Source organism: Hevea brasiliensis, chromosome 9, assembly GCF_030052815.1.
Source record: "Hevea brasiliensis isolate MT/VB/25A 57/8 chromosome 9, ASM3005281v1, whole genome shotgun sequence".
Lineage (NCBI taxonomy): Eukaryota > Viridiplantae > Streptophyta > Magnoliopsida > Malpighiales > Euphorbiaceae > Hevea > Hevea brasiliensis.
In genome coordinates, this window is record NC_079501.1 from 2,616,200 (window position 1) to 2,638,561 (window position 22,362).

The 22,362-nt window shown below is 36.6% G+C and overlaps 2 protein-coding genes and 1 long non-coding RNA gene across 8 annotated transcripts; 1 reads left to right on the top strand and 2 right to left on the bottom strand.

The window, feature by feature from the left end:
* The first annotated feature begins 926 nt into the window (after window positions 1-926).
* LOC110660078 (rop guanine nucleotide exchange factor 3) lies at window positions 927-3,947 on the top strand. The gene is made up of 8 exons (XM_021818240.2): window positions 927-1,256; window positions 1,689-2,041; window positions 2,132-2,248; window positions 2,355-2,509; window positions 2,595-2,669; window positions 2,761-3,054; window positions 3,153-3,497; window positions 3,575-3,947. The coding sequence occupies exons 2-8, from the start codon at window positions 1,738-1,740 to the stop codon at window positions 3,695-3,697; spliced, it is 1,413 nt and encodes a 470-aa protein (XP_021673932.2). The 5' UTR covers window positions 927-1,256; window positions 1,689-1,737; the 3' UTR covers window positions 3,698-3,947.
* A 9-nt stretch (window positions 3,948-3,956) lies between these two features.
* On the bottom strand, window positions 3,957-4,867 carry LOC110660079 (uncharacterized). The gene is made up of 2 exons (XR_002495862.2): window positions 4,533-4,867; window positions 3,957-4,419 (listed from the first exon to the last, which is right to left on the bottom strand). It is a non-coding gene; the product is annotated as an uncharacterized LOC110660079 (long non-coding RNA).
* A 1,229-nt stretch (window positions 4,868-6,096) lies between these two features.
* Window positions 6,097-21,431, bottom strand: LOC110660080 (mediator of RNA polymerase II transcription subunit 12). 6 transcript variants are annotated; one of them, XM_021818248.2, is made up of 14 exons: window positions 21,057-21,431; window positions 18,814-18,984; window positions 18,079-18,138; window positions 17,760-17,865; window positions 17,339-17,407; window positions 17,140-17,193; window positions 16,807-16,914; window positions 15,343-15,492; window positions 14,905-15,252; window positions 12,571-14,770; window positions 12,360-12,474; window positions 8,849-11,431; window positions 7,935-8,259; window positions 6,097-7,233 (listed from the first exon to the last, which is right to left on the bottom strand). In XM_021818248.2, exons 2-14 carry the CDS (start codon window positions 18,939-18,941, stop codon window positions 6,778-6,780), a joined length of 6,702 nt encoding a protein of 2,233 aa, XP_021673940.2. In that variant the 5' UTR covers window positions 18,942-18,984; window positions 21,057-21,431; the 3' UTR covers window positions 6,097-6,777. The 6 variants fall into 6 exon arrangements, with proteins under 6 accessions (XP_021673940.2, XP_021673936.2, XP_021673934.2 ...); XM_021818244.2 differs by having other exon boundaries at window positions 12,360-14,770; window positions 18,814-18,994; window positions 21,057-21,429; XM_021818242.2 differs by having other exon boundaries at window positions 12,360-14,770; window positions 21,051-21,429.
* Between the last annotated feature and the right edge of the window lie 931 nt (window positions 21,432-22,362).

Sequence of the window (22,362 nt, forward strand, 5' to 3'; positions counted from 1 at the left end):
GAAATGGGATGCACGTCTACCTCACGACCCATTTTCAGAAGTCACTTGATTCTTCAAAATAATTAATATTATGAGGAATTGACTTTCTTTTCAACTGGTATTTTTCTGTGAATTTGTCATCATCTATTCAAAAATCTCTTTCAAGCCAACCTCCGACAAAGCTAACTATTCACACGTTCTGGATATTTTTTCAATCAGTTTTAGGCAAGCTAAAATTGATTTTGGCCCTTTTAGCTGTTGATAATAAATATTTTATTTAATTTATTATTACTGCAATGTTCAATTTGAAATTAGGCTCACTGGTCCTACCAACCTGGGGAAATGAAGACAAATTTTCAAGTGAATTAAATCATTTAGGTGCTTAAGGCTCTGTGAGCATCTTATTACCTATGGTTCACATGCAGATTCAGACCCACCTCATCCCTCATTATGAATGAACCAGTTGTCTTTGACGATCATGTGACCTCTGATTCAAAACATCTCAAAAATGAATATTGATAGCCCATTTCTGCTTATGGGACATTTGCATCTAGGATTATGAGGCCACAAATGTGCCAAATCACTGCCCTAGGAACACTATTAATTAAGTACTATTGAACATTTATATGTATAAAGTCTATTACATCAAACTAATAGGTGACTGTCAGATATAAGACATAATCCTTACGGTACGTAGCACTTATTTCTGCTCATTTGTGGCTTATTGAGCTCCGCAAATTATGCAGCCCCTGGTTCATTGCCTGGTGTCGTTTGATCATTAGACGGCTATGATTGACCAATCAGGTCCTCACAAAGCATCACAGCTGCTAAATGTGAATCAAATCATAATTAGTCGTTGTTCGAGAAGGTTGATTTCTCATTAAAATAATTCAAATTATTTGTTGAATTTCCTCCATAAAAATATACCATTTCTCACGTTTTCGTACCCATATACACTATATAAAACCCCACTAACCCATTAACATTCACGTCCAACTCAGACCGACTTCTACACGGCGTTGAGGAAATGCTGCCGATTCTGCAACTGGGTCTTTAACCATCTTCTTGATCAGAGATCAGTGAATCCAGATCACACGGCTGAAAAATTTCCATTTTTATGATAATGGTGATGTGGGTTTGCTCAAAGAAAGTGTTTCTTTAGGAAAGAAAAGGTTGCAGGAGAGAAAGAGAAGCATAGAATAGGAGGGAACTGTTTCAAACGGTAATCAGCTGCATACTCATCTACTTCTCAAATTCAAATCTTGCGCACATTAAAGGTAAGTTAAAAGGAATGTTAGACCGTTGCTTTTTGTTAACCGTTGCCTTCAGATTTTCAAATTTCCGTTTGCCTAGTTCCAAAAAGGGATTAATAATTTTACAAAGACTGCTTTTACTTGTAAATTTTTAGTGTTTTCAGTGAATTATTTCCATTTCTGATGACAATAACGACCTATGAGTAATCCCTTTCGCTTTTTGTAGCAACAAAGATGAACACTTCTTTTTCTTTTCTTCTCTTTGATATAATAATATCTTTCTTCCTTCCTTGCCCTCAGTAGTGAATAAAAACTCGGCAATTCAAGCCAATTCCTGGGCCAAAGTATCAGATTCTAGTACCCCTAAATTCCCACCATTCTACTTTGTTTCTCTAATTATCAAAAAAGATGTTCCACTAACCAAATTTGTGCACACTTTCATCATTATCTTTTCAGAGCAGAGGGTTTAGCAAATAGGCCACCACAGATAATAATTAAGCCTCAAATGGACACTTCTTCGAATTATGATGATAGTTCTGACCTGGGTTATCATCCCTCACCTTCTTCTCTGGATCAAACTGAAACTCCAGGATTCTCAACAACAAGTGGCGATTCTTTCTTGTTTCGCCGGACTTATTCAGAGACATCAGCCTTATCTGATGCCATAGAAGACAACAGCTATTCAAGCGAACCTTCTTCTTGTCACTGGATACCAAACAAATCGGCAGCCCATAATCAACCTTTGCTTGGAAGGCTAGGCATGAAGCAACGGAAGTGCATTATCGATGATCAAGAATCAGTAGATCCAGGTGAGCTTATAACCTGCAAAGCTTGAGTCTTTTTGGTTACATATTGTTCTACATTTGACTAGTTGTGCTTATAATGAAAATTTCTGCCAGACCTTGAGATGATGAAAGAAAGATTCGCAAAGCTTTTGCTTGGTGAAGACATGTCAGGAAGTGGGAAAGGTGTCTGCACGGCTGTCACAATCTCAAATGCCATAACTAATCTCTATGGTATATATATATACTAAAAACACCACACCAGTAAATCATTAAAAAAAAAAAGAAGGCTCTTGATCTCCTATTTTCTGTTATTGCTTATGTATGTTACTTTCTGCAGCCACTTTGTTTGGACAGAATTTGAGGTTAGAGCCGCTGAAACCTGAGAAAAAGGCTATGTGGAAGAGAGAAATGGATTGTCTTCTTTCTGTATGTGATTACATTGTAGAATTCATCCCCAAGTCGCAGAATTTAAAAGATGGAACAGCTCTGGAGGTATATTTTTATAATCTGTAACCAATATTTCAAAATTGGAGATGTAATGTTCTCAATTTTTCTAACATGTTCATTGGCTTTGCAGGTGATGGAAAGCAGACCACGATCTGATATTTACATCAACCTTCCTGCATTAAGAAAGCTTGACGCGATGCTCATTGTAAGATGATTCTTTCTTTTGCTCAAACCAAAGCAGTTCTGTTTTCTTTCAATGATCATAGTTCACAGTAACAAATATTTTTATTTGACAGGAAATACTGGATGGTTTCCAAGATATAGAATTCTGGTATGCAGAACAGGGAAGCATGTCATCAAATTCAACTCGTTCAGGTTCATTTCGCAGAGTTATTGTTCAGCGGAAAGAGGAGAAATGGTGGGTGCCAGTTCCTTGTGTTCCTCCAGGCGGTCTCTCTGAGAAGTCAAGGAAGCACTTGAGACACAAACGTGACTGTGCTAATCAAATTCACAAAGCAGCCATGGCCATTAATAGTAGTATTCTTGATGATATGGAAATTCCAGACACATACATGGCATCACTTCCCAAGGTTAGCCCCTCCTTTGCTAACCAAATCATAAGCACTTTACATGAACATTTGAGCAATACTGATTCCGAATTTTAACAACTTGTCCAATGGAAATTCAGAGTGGAAGAGCGAGTCTAGGTGACGTAACTTACCGCTACATGTGTACAACAGACATATTTTCCCCAGATTATGTTCTTGACTGTCTCAATATAGCATCAGAACATGAAGCACTTGAGCTTGCAGATCGAGTAGAAGCTTCAATGTATACGTGGAGACGTAAAGCGTGCATGAAGCATTCAAAATCATCTTGGGAAATGGTAAAAGACCTCATGTCTGACATTGATCGAACTGACAAAAATCATGTTTTAGCAGAAAGAGCGGAAAGCTTGCTCTTCTGCTTGAAGCAGAGGTATCCTGAACTTTCACAGACATCCCTAGACACATGCAAGATACAGTACAATCGGGTAAGTAAAGTAACACTTCATTCCTAATTTCCTGCACTTCAGTGATGAACCTAACAATGGGAAAGTGAATATTGCAGGATGTGGGACAAGCAACCCTAGAGAGCTACTCAAGAGTCCTAGAAGGCCTAGCATTCAACATAGTTGCTTGGATTGAAGATGTTCTTTTTGTAGATAAATCAGTAAGAAACCAAGGTGAATAGAAACCTAAAAAATGAGTTCAAACGTCAACAAGAGATATCTTAATCCAGCAGTTCTCCTCCTACAACCGATGACCAATTTTTGTAGAATACGAGCAAAAAAAAAACAATTAGAAGAATCTTTGAAATCTTTTTACTTGTTTCTGAAGTTAGTCAGTAGTAGTTATATCTGTAATGAACTAAATTATTAGTTCAGACTTTAAGCAAGATCTGTACATTTTGCTCAAAGTGAAACAAGCTAAAGCTTCCAAAAGGTCCAAAAGAAAAGAAAGGAAAAAGTTAATATTCAACTGCAAAGAAATCAGATCCGTAGAGAAAAGAGAAAACCAAGCTATAGAATGATCTGGACATTGGCAGCGGCTCTGACTGCTTCGGTATTCCTATTCATACAATAGTGACATAAAAGCAGCACATAGATTAATAGAAACATAAAATAATGAAAATGGGTTACTACTGCTTGCTTCAGATATCAGTCAACGAACCACTTCTGAGCCGTAAAGGTGGCAACCGTTTCCTTGGACGAGAAACAGAAGAGGAGGAAGAAAAGAAAGAATCAACCTTGGACTTGCATTTGTCATGGTCTCCTTTACTTTCCTCCAAACACTTTTTAAGAGCTTGGGCTTCATCTTGAGACGTTATCCTCTGCGTGGCATTACCGCTGACACGAATTTCTCCCTTCTCACTATCCATGGCGAATTAGTAATCTGAAGCGATCATCCAAAATTCTATTCAAAGAAAATAAACATATTATCTGATCTAGTTGCCTTTACCTAAAGCCCAAAACCAAGTCAAGAATAAGTAAAGAGAGAACGAAGCATGAAGGAGATGATGAACTTACAACCGAGAAAGAGAATGAAAGAAGAAGACAGTAGGAAAATGCCAATAGAGTGGTGTTGTTGACGAGCTTTGAGTAAGAAATAAGCATTAAAAAAAAGAAAGGAATCAATATCAACGAGTAAACGTCGCAAGAGCATGATTGCTTTTGTGTGGTAGCGGGCCGCCGGCCTGGCGTTTAATATGGGTCATTGATAATTGATTGTCCTTTTTGGGTTATGTTTAATAAGACGTAATAAAATATAATTAAATATTTTATTAAATTTAATAAATATATAACGACCTTTGGTGCAGCTATATGTTGTTCTGTGACGCAAAATTCTAATATTGACGTGCTAAATTGTGTTTGTTGGGTTCATTGATTCGTGTTTGTAGAATACAGTAAAGGGTTTATTAGGCTCTATTGATGTTTATTATCAATGAAATCTATTTGAATTGGCATCCTCTTCCCTTCACCCTTTTGTTTGGATTCACAATTCAAGAGAAATAAAGAAAAAAGAAAAAAAAAATTTAATTTACTTTGCATTGTTTATTGTTTAAACAAATTATTAGAATAAAAGGAAAAAAGAAGAATCAATTATTATACGCACTTCTTCTTGAATATAAATAACATTCATTCATTACATTCCTTACCATTGCTAATGAGTAATAACGAAGAGATGAAAATTTTCTTTTATTTAATGTCCAAACAGGAAATCAAATTCATTTTCTTCTTCCCTCTGTTTCCATCAATGGCCTCCAATACTGCTATTGGATCTAATTTTGGGTTGAGTTCTGTTTTGCGCGAGATTGTTAGCTAGATTGGCAATTGACCAATTTCGTTGTGATTTAATAAAATAGTAAATTGTAAATGCACCACAAGCCTAGCTAGTTTTAATCTTTACGGAATCTTAACGGACATGATTAATTAAGATGTATCTTGCGCATCTATCTGAAAATTTCCTGTAAGTTCATTTTTATAAAGCAAGTTTCATCCAGTGAATATTTTAGACATTGATGCCGTGATTGTTTACACGCATGTATGCTTGTGCATTTGAGATTGGAAAATCGAAGTTTTGGTACCTCTAATTTAACTACTGCCTTATTGGCGAGCCAAAAATGCCCATTGCTAAACACAATTACAGACAGCTCCAGAAAACAAATTATGAGAAGTCAAACAGAACTAACGTCTAAAGATGAACGTATCCAAAAGACGGAACCGAATAAACAACAGCTGTATGACGAGTCATTTAGATCAAAAAAACACTTTTAACACTTGTACAAAAACACCACCGATAATTCTTGAATCAACAGGAAACATTGTTTGGTCCATACACAAATGGAGGCAAAGTAAGGTTCCAAGAAAATACAAGATCTGCATGGCATCTGGGTTGAGTTTCAGGGTAATATTACATGAACTACAGAAAGCCTTTATCGGGAATCCAAACACATGAAGCTTTAAATCCAAGACTATTTTTCACTAGCAAAATCAAACATATCATCCACTCCACATATTTGGAGTCTATATACTCGCATCATTGGCTGTATTATTAGCAAAAATATAATACATGCATTCTGATTCTGTCATCTGTTGTAAAGTAGAATTCATTTTAATTTCAATGAGACCCATAGCCCATATATCAATTAATTACAGAAGTAGGCCAATATCAAACAACACGTTGGGGGGTGATGTGGTATTTGATAAATCAACAATGCCCTAAAACTACCGCAGAAGATAATAAACTAATGGACTGCACATGCCACTGTGAACATTGCCATATATTCATGTATTGAACCGTTACTGGCATTCACATCAGTGTGCATCCACACACATTCAAGAGACACAGAGCAGAGAGACAGACAGTGAATGCAACAACAGATTAATGCACATGAAACAGCTACAAATCATTCTTAAGATATTTGACCCTGATGAATCAGCAAAGTTAAAAAATTCTCTCTATATATACAAGAAGTCTCCGAACTGCACCTGGAGTACACAGTCCAGACAGGCAGTGATCAAAATGTTAGTAGTCAAGTGGGCCCAAGACCTGGCAGGGCATGCTGTGTAAGAGCATATTTCTTTCACTACCTTCACAAGGACCACATGCCCCAATAAGAATGTCCCTCCCAACAGCACCCTTTGCCATCAAAGGCAGGTATGGCAAGAACAAGGGGGAACCTTGATGCCAAATATGCATGATAAACAAAAACGTTACCTGTTGAGGGAATTGTTCACTCCAGGCCAAATCAAGAATGAAAGTTAACTTGAATCAGCTGTCATCATCTACAGCACCAATATAAGTAAGGTCAGTCCTCCTGACCCTTACAGTCCCTTTAAGCCAGCTGGAGGCCCGAAGATTAGAATGGTCACCACTGCCAATCACAGCAGAGTTGCTTGAAGATGGACCTGATCCTGCGCCATCTTCCAAAAGAGTCCATGGGTCAATTTCCATATCATTTTCCGGTTGCAATGGCAATGGCAATGGCTTGGACTTCCCTGGCGCATTTGTTGTCATTCGTGCCAAAGGTAGAGGACTTTTCTGCGATGGGTTTCCAGTGTAAAATCCAGAATATGCGATACTAGGTTGAAGTGAAGCAACAGCAGCAACAGGAACAGATGGTAGATGGCAAGAGATGGACCATCTTACTGAAGGAGGAAGAACTGGCATTGCAGCTTGGATGCGCCACCGAATAGAGCCTGGCAGCTGCATGCGATCTAAGTCATTCTGCATTCATAAAAGATCTATTAGTTTAATAGGATGAACGTGTATGTAGATAAATGGGATGGCAGAGAGAAAAAACAGCAACCTATACAGTATAATTATACACACTAATACTTTTTTATATATAAGTTTATCAACCATGGAAAAAAAAAATAGTAAACAATCATTAATTCATTTCCCATCCACTTAATAAGATTTAAATAGTTGACTATAGAGCAAAAGTGGAAAGAAAATAAATTCAACCAATTGCTGAATATGTGAAGTCGAAACAGAAAAGAAACTCAAAATAAATTCAAATTCTCATACCCATATTTATCATTTTTCTAGGTCCATCTCTCCTTTCAAGCACAGATATATACCAACAAGCATGTCAGAGATTTCACTAGAAGCATAATTGTATGGAAAAAAATATTTAATCAATACTATAGCAGAAAAATTTGATGATGACAATGCATTTGGCAACACGTCAAATTAAGGAAAGTACATACAATCAGATCTCATTGATAGCATTGCGAATTTGCAATAGCGATGCCCCACTCTTTTCTTTTATTCTGAGTTGGTGATTGTGCTGATGAATTTATGTTAACCTACTATATTATATTAATAATTAAAATTTTCATAGGGCATCAAGAACCCAATTAAAAAAAAAAGTTAAGTTGGACAAAATCACAACATTTTAACAAACAGTACATCAGAGAACGAACCTGTAAACTCTCCACCACCTCACGATCAAGTCCAGCAGAGTCCTTAGAAAAATCACTCATTAACTTGGAGGGAGACCTTGGCTTCAACCAACTTGGCTGGCTGTTACTTAACAAACCGTGCAAGACCAACAGTAGCCGATCAAAGAGACTTTCACCAGACAAATCCACAGACACAGTTTCCAATGGAGACTCAACCTCCATCTTAGATTGAGAACTTTGCACTGGAGAGAATGATAGGTCTGCATCCTCGTACACAACACGATTACCAAGGAGGCGAAGCATGACAGATGCAAGCATGTGCCTCATGTTCCGGCCAGATGGCTCCCTGACATAAAGCAAAAATGAGTATTTTCTACTGCCAAACTTTTGAATAACAGCATCAAGGAATGCAGCATCTGCTTTCGCAAATGCCACAGAGAGAGAGAGAGAGAGAGAGAGAGAGAGAGAGAGAGAGAGCACTACAAATATGTGCCTGTCTCCTTTTTTATGCCTCCATATACTAGGCAGCAGGCAGGAAAATTACAATATGAACAAAAAATCTGCGTCAAGTGATCCCATAATTATTTGGCATGCTCAAACTGAAACTCACAAAATTAAACTTTTGTGATGCATTTTTTAACATAGTAATGAAGCATGCTTTGGTGTTTCGCTTTGGGATTAGATGTTGACACAGTATACTTATACCTACAGAAAATGCATATACAATGCATCACAGTAAAAACAGCAGAGCATTTTGGCTGAGATGACACAACTAAGGAAATATAAAACAGCAAAACATCCACACAACTAATAGAGTGAACATAAAACAATAATTAATAAAAATGCAAAAAGGTAAACAAAATTAAGATTTTAACAATAGCATGCAAGCTAAATGAACGGGCAATCATGAGATATGAAAATATTTGAACAATTACCCATCTGCGCATATGATAGGAAGCAATCTCAGCAATAATTGCAACCGCAATGACATGGAAGCTCTCAAGGCTGCAGGGGATGGCAGAGCAGAATCAGCAGCTCCTGCTGTCCGTCTGTTCATTCCAGGACTACCACCTCTCATAACTTTGCGGTTGCTACCCTTATTTGCAGGACCTTCCAGCCCAGAAGAACTTGATCCTGCCTGCTTGCTTGCACCGCGAGTAACTGTATTTATATGTTGCTCAATATTATTCAACTGCTTAATCAAATCACTTGCAAATGTATTGCGTGACTCATCAGAACCTTGATCTATGCAGGGAAGAACTAATTCAATGAGAGCCCTTTCAGTTCTGTACTGTTGGCTCATGCTGAACCCTTCAGAATTAAACATTTGAGTTGATCCTTTTCCAGATCTTTTTGTGCCTGTGCCATCTTCAACAACCTCCCCTTCTTCAAGGGAGGTGACCTCAAACTTCTTTTTCTCTCCTCCGCTTGTCAGAGGATCAAAACCTGACCAGCCCCATGGCTTCCAAAACCGAGCCTTAGTTGAAAGACATTTACTCTCTGCAATATTAATAAGACGTTGTCTAATAGTTTTTCGTCCCAAAAGAACATCTTGGCCTGCTAAGAACCATTTAGCCTGCAATAGCATTGAATCTTCCAGTGACCTACCAAAAAGATGAACCAACTCCGAGAAAAGGGGTGCAGCATCAGGTCTGACCAATAATCTTGTGAGGATGATCACAATGAAATTATTCTCATTTTCAGAAGCAGCGTCTTTTACAGGACCAGTTGAGGATGAACGGATAGCATCTGCTAGAGACATATCATGGGCCTCAAGCTTTTCAACAAGGGCTTGTTCATTTAAAAGTAACCTAAGTTCAACCCACTGCCAATGGAACTTTGCAGGTTGCAGAGTATCCAATACATTCACAATCTTATCCAGAAGCTTTGTTTCGCTCTCTGAATGTTGCCCTTTAGATCCACCAAGTCCAGAAACTCGATTGCTGTTATCCTGAGTGGACACAGACTCAGGCATTTTACAATCAATGATGGCATCTAAAAACAGCCTTCCACGAAGGGGAACAAATGCTGCAGATTTAGAGTGCATGTCCAAACCACTTAACATGGCAGCAAACTCAGCATCACTGGCATCTGCAGCTACAATATCATAAAAGCCTTGACTGTCTCTTAAGCATACATCCCGAAAAGGATGGTGCTTTATGGCATCACCTATGGCCGTTGTCAAAGATTGATACAATTGATTTATGTCTTCACGGTTTGCAAGATCTTTGCTAAGAATAATTTGTCTCCATATAACAAACGCAAATATAGAATAGGCAGGTGGAAATACCAAACTAAGAGGGAGCATTCGCTGCATCCTTGAAAGAGCGACTATAGATGGTTCGCCCAGGAGTTCCACAATTAAACCATCAAATAAAGTTCTGCAATTCCCAACAAGCAGCCTAAACAAATGCACATAAACTTCAATCGAGTTATCCACCTTAAAACCTGGAGTAGAACGCGTGTTTCCATTTGAATTGGATTTTGTGCTCCTTATAAATTGAATTACATCTAACCCTTCCTTTAATCTGAAGACATTTACCATTCTCTCCAAGCTTGTAACACCATGAATAACAGCCCCAACAACAAGAGCAGAGACTGCAGCAGCAATTTTTGTTACCCTTCCAGATCTTGCAGAATTGTTCAACATATCATTGTTCACATTGGAATCTTCAGGAGACAGTTGAAACTGACTTCGAGAAGCCTTTCCTGGAGCAAAAGCTGTAGCAAGAGCAGAAAAGGCTTCTGTTGCAAGAGCTATCTCAAAAACCCGGCTCTGACGTTCTCCAAGGGCTTCCTTAAGCAGACAGATGCAGCTTATATGGATACGCAAAATACGTCTAGCAATACTTAATGAAGCCATAGCAGATGAAGAATTCGAATGGTTATAAACCACTGCAAAATCAGGCATTTTTGCTATAGTTGGTCCAATATTATTGACTATAGCAGATACGGCAGAAGAGACCAAAGAAGGGTCACCTTCTTGAGCAGCACCGCCAGTCTGTCTAAAGCAATCCAGCAATCCCACAATTATTTGTTGAGCTATCTGGTAACCATCATCAGATTTTTCATATCCAGGACCTTTTTGTGTACCAGCACCAAAGAACTTTCTCTCCTTACCAAAGAAATAGTGAAAAGAATCATCAATGTGCCTTTGAACTATATCTTTCATGCTGATACCAGCTCTAGTCATCCGATTACCACTCATCTTTTGACGAAGAAAATCATCAAGATCTTCAACTCCTGCTGGAACTCCAAGTGAAAATCCAAACTCTCCATCCAGTGATCGACTAGGTTCAAGTTCAGAAAGAAGTCTCTTATCACAAGTTGATTTGAAACTCTTATTCCATTCAAAGACACTCGGCACATTGGCATATTTCTTCAACAAATGCCGAGTATAAGTTAAGACTGCTGAACCTAAAACCCTGCCACCAGAAGCCAGTAGTGCTGCAACACGTTGCATTGCAGCTGTCAAGACTTCAGGAATAAGGTCTGTTGCAACAAGTATGTTCTCGTACCTGAACAGAAACCATTGGAAGGCACAAAGAGCAGAATCAAAATTTCTTCATCAAAGATTTACCAATATGCAAGCCAAGCAATGGAGAAAAACGATAGAGAGAAAACAGCATATAGTTTACAGGAATCTACAGTTTGGTCAAAAAGTATTTGTTGAATGATGCAATTTCTGTAGACAATGCTACGTCGCTACCGTAATGTCAAGAAAAAGAACATACAAATAACTTCCAGAATGATGCTTTCTAAAGAATGCAATATACCACTACTGACAGAAGAAACGGCATTTTTTTTTTTTTTTAACAATTCCACAGGAAGAACTTCCCCACAAACAGAAGCTGTGGACCAAATAATAAGAATGATTCTTTTCCAGCAACGTGTTCATTCATAACTCAGTTTCAAACAGTACAGAAAGCATGCACAAAGCAGCCACATAATAACAAAAAGTGAAGCCACAAATGAACCAAGAAATAAATTACCAAAAGTAGCAGTTGAACTAGTAGCATAATTAAAACAAATTCTGAATTTTAATGACATAACAATTGTGATAAACATTGACAAATAAGAAGTGTATAAGGAAAGGCCTTTTAAACAAAACAATCCAAAAATATGAAAACATGAATGTTATTTAATGGTTAATCTAGAAAGTTCCACTTGCATTCAATCACTACTCTCCCATGTAATAGTCAGCATTCTCCAATTCATCCTTCAAACACATTTGTGAGCCTTTTTGCCAATATAGCACTACTCAGCATAAAATATATTCTGTAAGCACAAAACAGCAATCCAACAAACAACAAAAACAAATTCAATTTTTTTATGATATAAAAGCCAATAAGCACAGCATAGGTGAAAATAAATAATGAGCTTAAAAATATATTCTCAGCATAAAACAATAGAAACTTCACAATTAAGCAAGATTTGAAAGCTCACCTTCGGAGGCATGATAACAAAAATGCCTCTCCCACTTCACATGCATGGTTCTCCACATTTCTTGGCAGCATCATAATGTTCCTCCCACTATGGATTGTAGGACTGGGATTGCTGACTACCTTCGGCAACAACCAAAGCAATAACTTGGATGCAGAAACTAAATCATTACAAACATCCATTAAATACAATACAACAGAGAGCTCATCCTCACCAAGCTTCCATCGAATGGAGCTTCTATCATCAGCAGAAACAAAAGGCCTAGCGAACTGGTTGGCCTTGGCAACATTCCTTTCAGTCTCCTCAACAAGCTGTTTAACAATAGTTACCAACCAAACAGTAATGGATCTCTTCTCTAGAAAACGCAGTTGCTTTAAAGCTTTTGCAATTGAAACAATATCTCCACCATGCAATGTTCTGATTCCATCCACTGACTTGAGAGTATCTCCTTCTGTTCCATTTCTATGATGAGGGCAACCAACCCTGTTATCACATACATGACTTGTAGAAGCTCCCTGGCTACCCTCAATCCTAGCAGCTGTTAACTGAGCTAGACTTTTACGCACAACCTTTTGCCTACCCTTGGAGACCTGTTTGCATGACTTCTGTGGTAGATCAACTTTGGAAGAATCTAAGGATTTGGGCCCCTTCCGCATCCACCATGTATCTTCATCATCTGATATTGGAGAATGACCCTGAAAACAAAAGCTCTTTTCTTCATTTAACTTTTGTCTCTTTGCCCTTCTACAATCCTCGCACCCTGGTGTACCTTCTACTAAATCCATTTTGTTGGATATTGACTCCGCAGCCCTCTTAACACTCCCCTGAGATTCATCCAGTCCCATGTCTGAAGATGTGGACAGGTTAGGAATCTGTAACAGCAATAAAATGGAAGCCTTCAGTTCCCCAATATCGGCATTGGACTTGACCTTTTTAGAAGTCAAAGTATCTGAACAGGACTGGAAAATTTTAAACTGATCAAAAGAAGCTGTGGAACCACCATCCTTTACAGAGGTTAGATGATGCTTTTGCTTCTGCATTGATATATTTGATTTGGATGAATTTTGATATTGCTCACAAAGGACCCCTCGTAGGAGAAGACGGCGTTCATTTGAGTAAACGTGCATGGCCTCCAAAAGTTCTGACCTTTCTGCAATCCTTGCCTCTTCCAGAACATCATGGATGAAGAGCCCAGGCAGTTGTTTCAAAATTTGATAATGTCTCTTCCATTTGTTATGGTCATCTAAAGGCCCACTTGTATCCATAATTCCACTAATTATCAGCTGCCTTACATATGAATGGGGGTAAAAAATCCCAGATCGTATGAGTTCCACTATCAGCAGCTGAAGACGCTTCAAACCTTCTCCTTTTTGAACTTCATGTTGATCAATCCAACACACTATGATATCATGTAAAGGACCCGGGCTCTCAAATAAATCTGACGAATTAGCATTTTTTCTGGTCACTTTTTTTGAGTTATCCTTATTTTCATACCCATTTCCTGCAGGAACCCTGCCAACATAATTATGCTGACTGAGACCTTTGGCAAGACTATTGATTCCAAGGGATTTGTCATTCTTCCGTCGAGACTTACTTTGCAAATCTCTCATCTTTAACTTAAGAAGGCGACTTGCAATATTAATCTGAGAAAAATCCTTTTTCCCAGTGAACTTCAGATCAAGAGGTGAAGCAGCCCGAAAATCCCTATAGTCACATGTTGCCCACTCACATAGGAAAAATACAGAACAAATAAATGACAAGTTCACAGTTCCAATCCATTTCAGTGATGATCTTAGGAGAGGACTAACTTCTTCGATCCAACCTTCATCGACAGCTCCATCACAAAAATTTTCAAATAGAAAACTATAAGCCTCTCTAACGTCTCCCTGCAAAAGCACTTTATCCAATGCTTGTAAAGCTTTTGCTACACTATGAACCAGATAGCCAGGACAAGATGCCTTTGCTAGATTATCTGCCTGTTTCTTGATGGATGAAACAACCTGATCAAAGGATAAGGACTGGTATTGAGCATCAAGACCTTTATTTCTGAACATACCAACAACTCCAGCTGAATTATCTTTGGTCTTTCTTGCCTCCTCAGATACCTTCGACACAAAAGCCCCATCATTTACTGCATAAGACAATACGCTTGGTGGTAAAGGGAAGCAATCCAAAGCAACAAATGTATCTGGTACAGCCAAAATCAAATATCGAAGCATCTCAATTAGAGCAGCTGTTGTATAAGCCCTTCGAGAATTATCTACCAGATCTGATCCACCTGGAGAAGGTTCACAAATGTAACGAACTACTATTCCCGCAAGAGTGCGTACATAAGTTTGAGATAAAACAATGGTATCTAAAACACCATATATGATCGGTAACAGCATCTGCAAAATCTCAAGTACATCCTTTTCCTGGAAAAGCACAAGCAAAAACCGAAAGGGGAAAAAAAATTAAGTAATGTTATTCAATCCTGTGCAGCACAAAATAATTCCTCTTATCTCAACAGAACTAGGAACAAAAGAAATTGGCACAACTAGAATGGTACCTGCAATTGACTAAGAACCCAATCAATAATTACAGAAGGAAGAAGTAGTCCTTCAGCATGGTGCCAATGTAAGAGCCGTACTACATACCACCACTTAAAATGTAGGGAAGGCTCCTCACCATCAATAAACACCGGTGCAGGATCACTCCTGTGCTGCACTGACCCAGCATATAGCATTTGAGGCGATCTAGCTTTAGTGTGCGGAGCAGAATAGGAATTATTTCTGGAGAAAAATTCATCCAGTAGTATCTGCAAGTACTCAACAACATCTTTTGTCCAAACCTCTGCCCGTGACAACTGAGTTTTATCAGGTGTGCCTGATGAAATACTAGCAGAACTAGGACGAACCTGCAAAAAACAACCATAATCGGCTAATAAAAACAGTCAACTACAACTAAGGACATCCAAACAAAGATAACATTATTTAAGCAGCTCTACCTGATTGAGGTAAGTTACTTTGATAAACCAAGTTGCTCTTAGTAATGGAACATTATTCCTGATAAGAACTTCAAAAAGGGATTTCCTCCTGTGACCATGAGGCACCTGATCGGCCAAAGATCGCAATCGCTTGTGTGGTTGTGATAAACCCTGGCATACAAAAAGGAAGATAAGGGGAAATTGACAGGGGAAAAACCCAAAAGGTGCATCATGAAAAAGCACCCACAAATATTTATTTTCCAGCCACAATATCTATCATTTAGTACAACTAGAACATTTCTCATCAGTTAAAATTTAAACACATTACAGCATGCAACACAGCAAGAGGCTCCCATGTTCATAAGAAGGCATTTTTATTAATTTGTTGCTTCTCTAGGTTAGTCTAAACTCTCAACAATACCCATCTTCAAGGATGCCAGAATTCACCTGATAACTATCATGTTTTCTATAGCCAGAACGAAACAGTACAAAGAAGTTGGAAAGAAGCTACAGCAGTACAACACTTGTATCGGTTAAGACATATAGACTGCACTTTGCATTCACAGATAGACATTTTATCCAAGGTATACAGCTTGCATCAAAAGAAACCTCTGCCACATTGTCAAATTCCTGTTTAGTGGCAGGGCCATTGTATGTATAGCCTATATTTGATCAACAGTTGCCTCATCACACCACTTTTTTCGGCGACTTTCATGCTCCCTATCATTATAATTAAAGTTATAACAAGACATTGACATTCATAATACTAATTCTATTTTTATAGAATGTTTATTAGAGATCAGTGCTATTATAATTTCAAACAGACACAAGTAAAGAAAAACTACAAGGTAAATAAAATAGTTTTAAAAAAAATGTTTTTGACACCATTTCTCCCCCTACATTCCCTGTTCCAAGAACAACTTACATTTCCCGAATACTACATCAAGACACAACCAGCTACATCTATGTAGTATTTGCAAATAATATGCAAGTTGACCAAAGAGTAAAGGCAAGTTCAGCTTGCCACTATCTTCAGTGATTTGATTACACTTACCATTTGAAAGTGTAACCAGTTTTGAATTTTCATTATAACTAACTTTTGAACTAAAGACCAAAGTGAGACTCTATTCGTCATACCAAATGCAGCATAACCAAATGCATTTAGCAACTATTCTTTGCATCTTAGGAAGTGAATTCAACAAGTTCTCCTAGTAATGCAGAGATGTGAAGATGCCTTTTTACAAGATGCTATATAGATGCACTGCTCTCACAAACACTTTTCACCTAATCCAACATACATAGTCACAGAACAAACATACAGTTACACACACACAGAACAAAGAGGAAAGGAGGTAAGATGGTCAGTTAATCATGACATAAATGATATTTTTTAGTGGAACCTCAAAAGAAGTTTAAGTACGTTACTATCAGTTCAGAATGGAAAAAAAAAATTGCACAACTAGTGGAAAACAAAAGAATATATACCTCAATCCATTTCTTCTTGAAGTCTTCACTGCAAGCCCTTTGCTCAGGAAAGACACCAGGCTTAGTTAATAATGACCCAGAAAGAGGCACACCATAGACTTGACCAGCCTGTCACATTGAGAATAAATGTATAGGTTTACATTCATCTATGAGATTTTTCATAACTTAAATATGTGCAGATTGGGAAAACCTTTTCAAATACAGATTGGATCAGCATAAAATCATACAGGAATACAATTGTATTTAAAAAATTAATGCCAATGAAAATGGCAGGGGAGGAAGGAGGTTAAAAATAAAAAAACCACCTCTAATTAGAAAGACTAAATGGATTACCTTACGCTTCTGAGCACGAGACTCATTAATGGCCCGCAGACATTTTCTGATTGCCTGCAGAGAAGCGAGGCTCAACTATCACCAAGTGCCAGTCATTTTTTAATGAAGTAGTTTTCTTTTAATTCATATTAAAAAAAGAAAGGGTAGGGCGGGGGGGGAATAATGCCATAGCTTCAAAAAAAAAAAAAAAAATACTCACCTCTCTGCATCTTATCACAATAGGCTTAGTAAAGACTTGAACCTGAGTCAGTAAAATCTCTCTAGCTTCCTGACAAATCAGCAAGTAAACCAACATAAGAATATGGCAAACTGACAGCTAGGATCATTTGTATAGCTCCACGACAATATCAATGACCCATTTTAACAAGGACTATACAGCAGCCACTGAATTGCCAATGAAAAATGAACAAGCCAATAAATGTTTTCTTTTCAGTTACAGTTAAAAAATCAGATCTAACAAATTAGAACAAACAATCCAGGAAGTATTGCATTTTAATAAATGGTAATAGGTAAATAAGATAATGGTTACCAACCAAAATATTGACGTGCAGTATGACATCAGTCCCAACACATCCATGGAAAAGCAATGAATTTTAATCACCAAAAAGTCAAAAACATACCTCAAGTCCCTCGATTGTCTCCCTGTATCCAGACTGCACATATTCCCTGGTAAGTGTTTCCTCGGGGCAATTTGGAATCTGGGGATGAAAGTCGGGGGGACCAAGTCTGAGATTTAAAATACAACCGTGCATAAGAAGGATAAGAATCATATCCATATCCAGTCAAATTGTAGTGCCACAATAGATAAAAACCAAAATAGAGAGCATAGAGATATCATTAAACAATGTTGCATTCTATTAAGCTACTAACTCAAAATTATTCAGTGCAACTAGAGAACTAATTAAACGGAACAAGAATCCATGCTAATGCTGACTTTACCGAGAATTCAAGGGATCTTTATCACACTTTAACTTGTATGCAGTCAGTGGAGGAGGCCGCCTGAACCATACAGAATGGTGAGAATTAGCAATAAGCTATAGCATCATAAACAACAAATTAGCCCTCTAGAATGTTGAGAATGTCATACTCTTTGAAGTTAACTACATTGACTACAATCTATTTTAAAGAAAAACACCACCTCTTCCCACTTGAAACCAGCCCAGATAAGGAATGAAAAGAGGAGGTCCATCTATAACAAATAATATGCAGCTTATGGAAATAAAAGAGAAATAGGCCTTCAAGCCCTTATTCAATGTTAGGCAAGCAAGGCAGAAATAAATGGAAATTTTGAACATTGCAACACAATTTCAAAAGATAGGATGCAAGAAATATAAACTATCATAGTATCTGCAAACTCCATATATATACATAAAGAATCAGAGAATGTATTTAGATTTTTTACCCAATTAATTAATAATAATTACAACAACAAATTGAGTGCATATAGAGAACACCCTTAGTTTCAGATACTAATGGGCTATTGCTTAATAATCATCACAAAAAATGTAGAGGGCTACTAATTTATAATCATCACAAAACAAGGTAATTGCATTATGGCTGTTAAGGAGCTTTAAAATGAAAATTAAAAAAAATTGACTGGGATCAGAGGTGGGAAGCTGGAGTTCATTATTTGCATATTACGGCACATGAGATGGCACAATTTAATTGATTTACCTAGAATTAATAGAGAAATTAGCTGGCAATGAAGACGAGTCAGCCCTGCCATTATCCCTAACAGATGCCCCACCAATTGGATTATTATTAACTGCACCAGTGCAGCTGGGAGCATGATACCTTTGCATTTCTCCAAACTGTCACCGGCATACTGCTCCCAACATCAAACCACTACAAGAAGCTAAAACTGCATATTACTTAATGTCCAAAGCTAAAAGTCAAAATAAATATGGGCATAAATGACATCCCACAAACAGGAATTACAATTGCCTGACCGCAAACATGAAAGATAATATGATAAACTTCCATCAACTACTCCACAATGTGAACTGAAAAATCTTTCAATCTCTTTCTCCCAAGCACCATATTCTTATGACACCAAGTAGATAACCGATATATGGCATTACATGCTAGTCTCTGACATTTTGGACAATAAATACAAGAACAGCATGACATATTGACATAGGATCAAAAATAATCAAGCACTATCAAACATAGTTAGGAGAAGATGGTTGGTCAACAATCAACCATGATATTTAAAAAAAAAAAATAAAAAAAAAATAAAACACTTTTGGACAAGTTAAAATCAATAGCTTTCAAGTTTCCACTAATTAACTAAATTTAAGATAGAATTTTAAAGGTCTTTCAGAGTGAAATAAATAATTGAAATCTAAATTGCTCATACATAAAGATCAAGAATGCGGACAAGAACTATACTTTTCATCCCCCATTAAACTTAACATAGCTCATCAGTTTCGTATGATAACATTTTAAAACTAAATAAATAACTAAATGCAAAGATGTAAAATTTTTTGAAAGATGGTAATTCAACAGTTGTCGGAGTAAAAATAATCTTGTGTCACGTCACTAATCTGAGGCTGCCCAAACTCCTCCAAGCATAAATTTTTCATTAAAAACTTAAAAAAGAAAAGTAATTTAGATTGGGTTAGTTTGAAACTACTAACATCTATGTTTAAGTATTTATTCCTCTAACCCAAAAAAAATAAAAAAAAAAGGTTAAAGTACCATTTTGAAATAACTCGAATAACCTATGTTAGGATTGAATGTCGGTAATCATTTAAGCTATAGCATTATCAACATTAACACCTAAAAGCAACATAATAGTTTGGATCTTGAAGTTACTGCTATCTCAAAAAATTTTCATTAAAAACTTAAAAAAGAATAGTAATTTAGATTAGGTTAGTTTGAAACTACAAACATCTATATTGAAGTATTTATTCCTCTAACCAGCCCCCCCCCCCCCCCGGCGCACCGCCTGGCGGCCCCCCAAAAAAAAAAATGTTAAAGTACCATTTTGAAATAACTCGAATAACCTATGTTAGGATCGAATGTCAGTGATCATTTAAGCTATAGTATTATCAACGTTAACACCTAAAAGCAACATAACAGTTTGGATCTTGAAGTTACTGCTATCTTAACTTTGCTGTAGCCATTTGATTTTTGTGAAATTTTAAATTTATAAAAGAATCGAAAAGAAAAATACCAGTTTAAAGCTGCTAATGCTAAATTAATATCATAACCCTGGAAAAACCATAAGTGAGATTCCAAAGATCAATGCTGCAAACAAAAAATTTTAATTGATAAATACTGAAGCTAGAATATGCAAAAACCCATTATTCTAGAATTGACGTCATACAAATTTCAATCAAACACCAAACCAGCTGCCTTCATAGTAAACAAGACCATACACTAGCAATATCACTTTGATCTGCACAATCTAAGCCTAAATATCCATCAACAATGGCAAAATAGCTCAAACTTTAACCTTTCTTCCTCCAAACCTAGCAACCCAGTCAGCTTAAAAATGAAAGGACACAAAATTAATCAAGAACCAAATGCAAATAAAAATAGCACAATATCCATAAGCCAATACCACAAATCTACCAAATGAAACAAAAACCCAATTCCAACAATACCCACCCAGTATACAATATCAAGCTAAACCAATAAAAAAAAAATCACCTAAAGCCTCCAAATCTAAAAGCAAAAGCGCAATGATTTGTCACAGATCAAAACTAGGGTTTAGACCGAGAGCCGATTCCCACCTCAAAAGTAATAAGCAACCTACTAATGTCCTCGTAATTCAGTTCCAAGCAAGCGGGAAGCTAGGGTTTTGATGGCTAATTGGCAATTTAAAACCTAACCTCTGGTGAATAACGGAAAACCCAAAAATTAAAGATTGCGATTGGAGAGAGAGAGAGAGGGAGAGCTCATACCCGTACCTTTAAGCAAGTAAGGATTCGAAGAGAACGAGAAAAATCTGTGTAGCAAGCGAAAAGAATGAGGGTATGTACAGAGTGAACAGGAGGAGGAGAAGGGTCTCGGGCTTTGACTCTTTAGGTTTGATTATGACGACGGTGATGATGATGCTGCCTCTGTTACTGCCTGTGTTAGAATAAAAGAGAAGGTGGGGAGCGATCTAATCATGTTTTTAAAAAATTAACACTTTCATGTTTTTTTTTTTTTCTCATTTTGCCCTCCAATACCATCTCCTTTTTCCCATTGGATGGGTAAATCTATCAGGGGCAAATTAGTAAAAATGAATGAATACCCAAGATTATTGACAAATCTAACAAGGGGTTTGGTTACTTAGTTTCTAGGAAACGTGAAAGTGGGTGAAAATGTGAGATCTTTTATATATTTAATGTTGGGGAATGAAGATAGAGAGATAGGGCTTTGTTACTTTTTGGCTGATGAATGATGAAGGTGGTAATGGTGGAAATGGGGCTTGACCTTTCATAGTGATGAAAGTGAAAAAATGAGAATACAATTTTTCATTTTAGGCATTTATAAGCTTTAAAGTGACATAATTTCTTGAACCTTTTATATAAAAACCAAAAAAGGTTTATGCCAAAAAGAAGGAAAAAGATCACATTGGTTAAGTTGGGTAGGTTAGGGCTTTTGTTAGTTTTTTATTTGTTTTTCACTATCAAAATTATTGTAATAGATGATTTATAATTTTTTTTTTTTACTTTATTTGCTATTTTAAAAAATTAAAAAAATAATTATTATTTTTTCAACTTTATCATTATTTATTATTGTTTTCAATATATTTATTTTTTCTTAACATATTTCTAAATTCTAACACATTGTAAAGTTATTTTAGTTAAATAATTTAATAATATAAAAACAATACTTATTGTCAAGTTAAAAAAAAATAAATGTTTTTTTATATTTATTAGCATCCTAATTTCATTTATAACTATTTAAACATTTTAATTATTAAATTTTTGTTTAGTTATAAGATATCGAATTTAAATTTTAATTAGGCCCAATTATATATGAAAATATATATATTTAAAATTTTTATAAAAAATTTTGATTGATTATACCATGAAAAATAATTGAATACTAATATTTATATTTAAAAGAAACAAATTCGAATTGATTACAAATTCTAATAATATTTATTTATAAAAAAAAAAGAAAAAAAAAAAGAGAGAGAACAAGAAATGGGATAAATGCTATCTTCCAATACGTTGGCAATTATTTGGGTACTAAAATTTAATGGGGATTGAGGGTCCACCG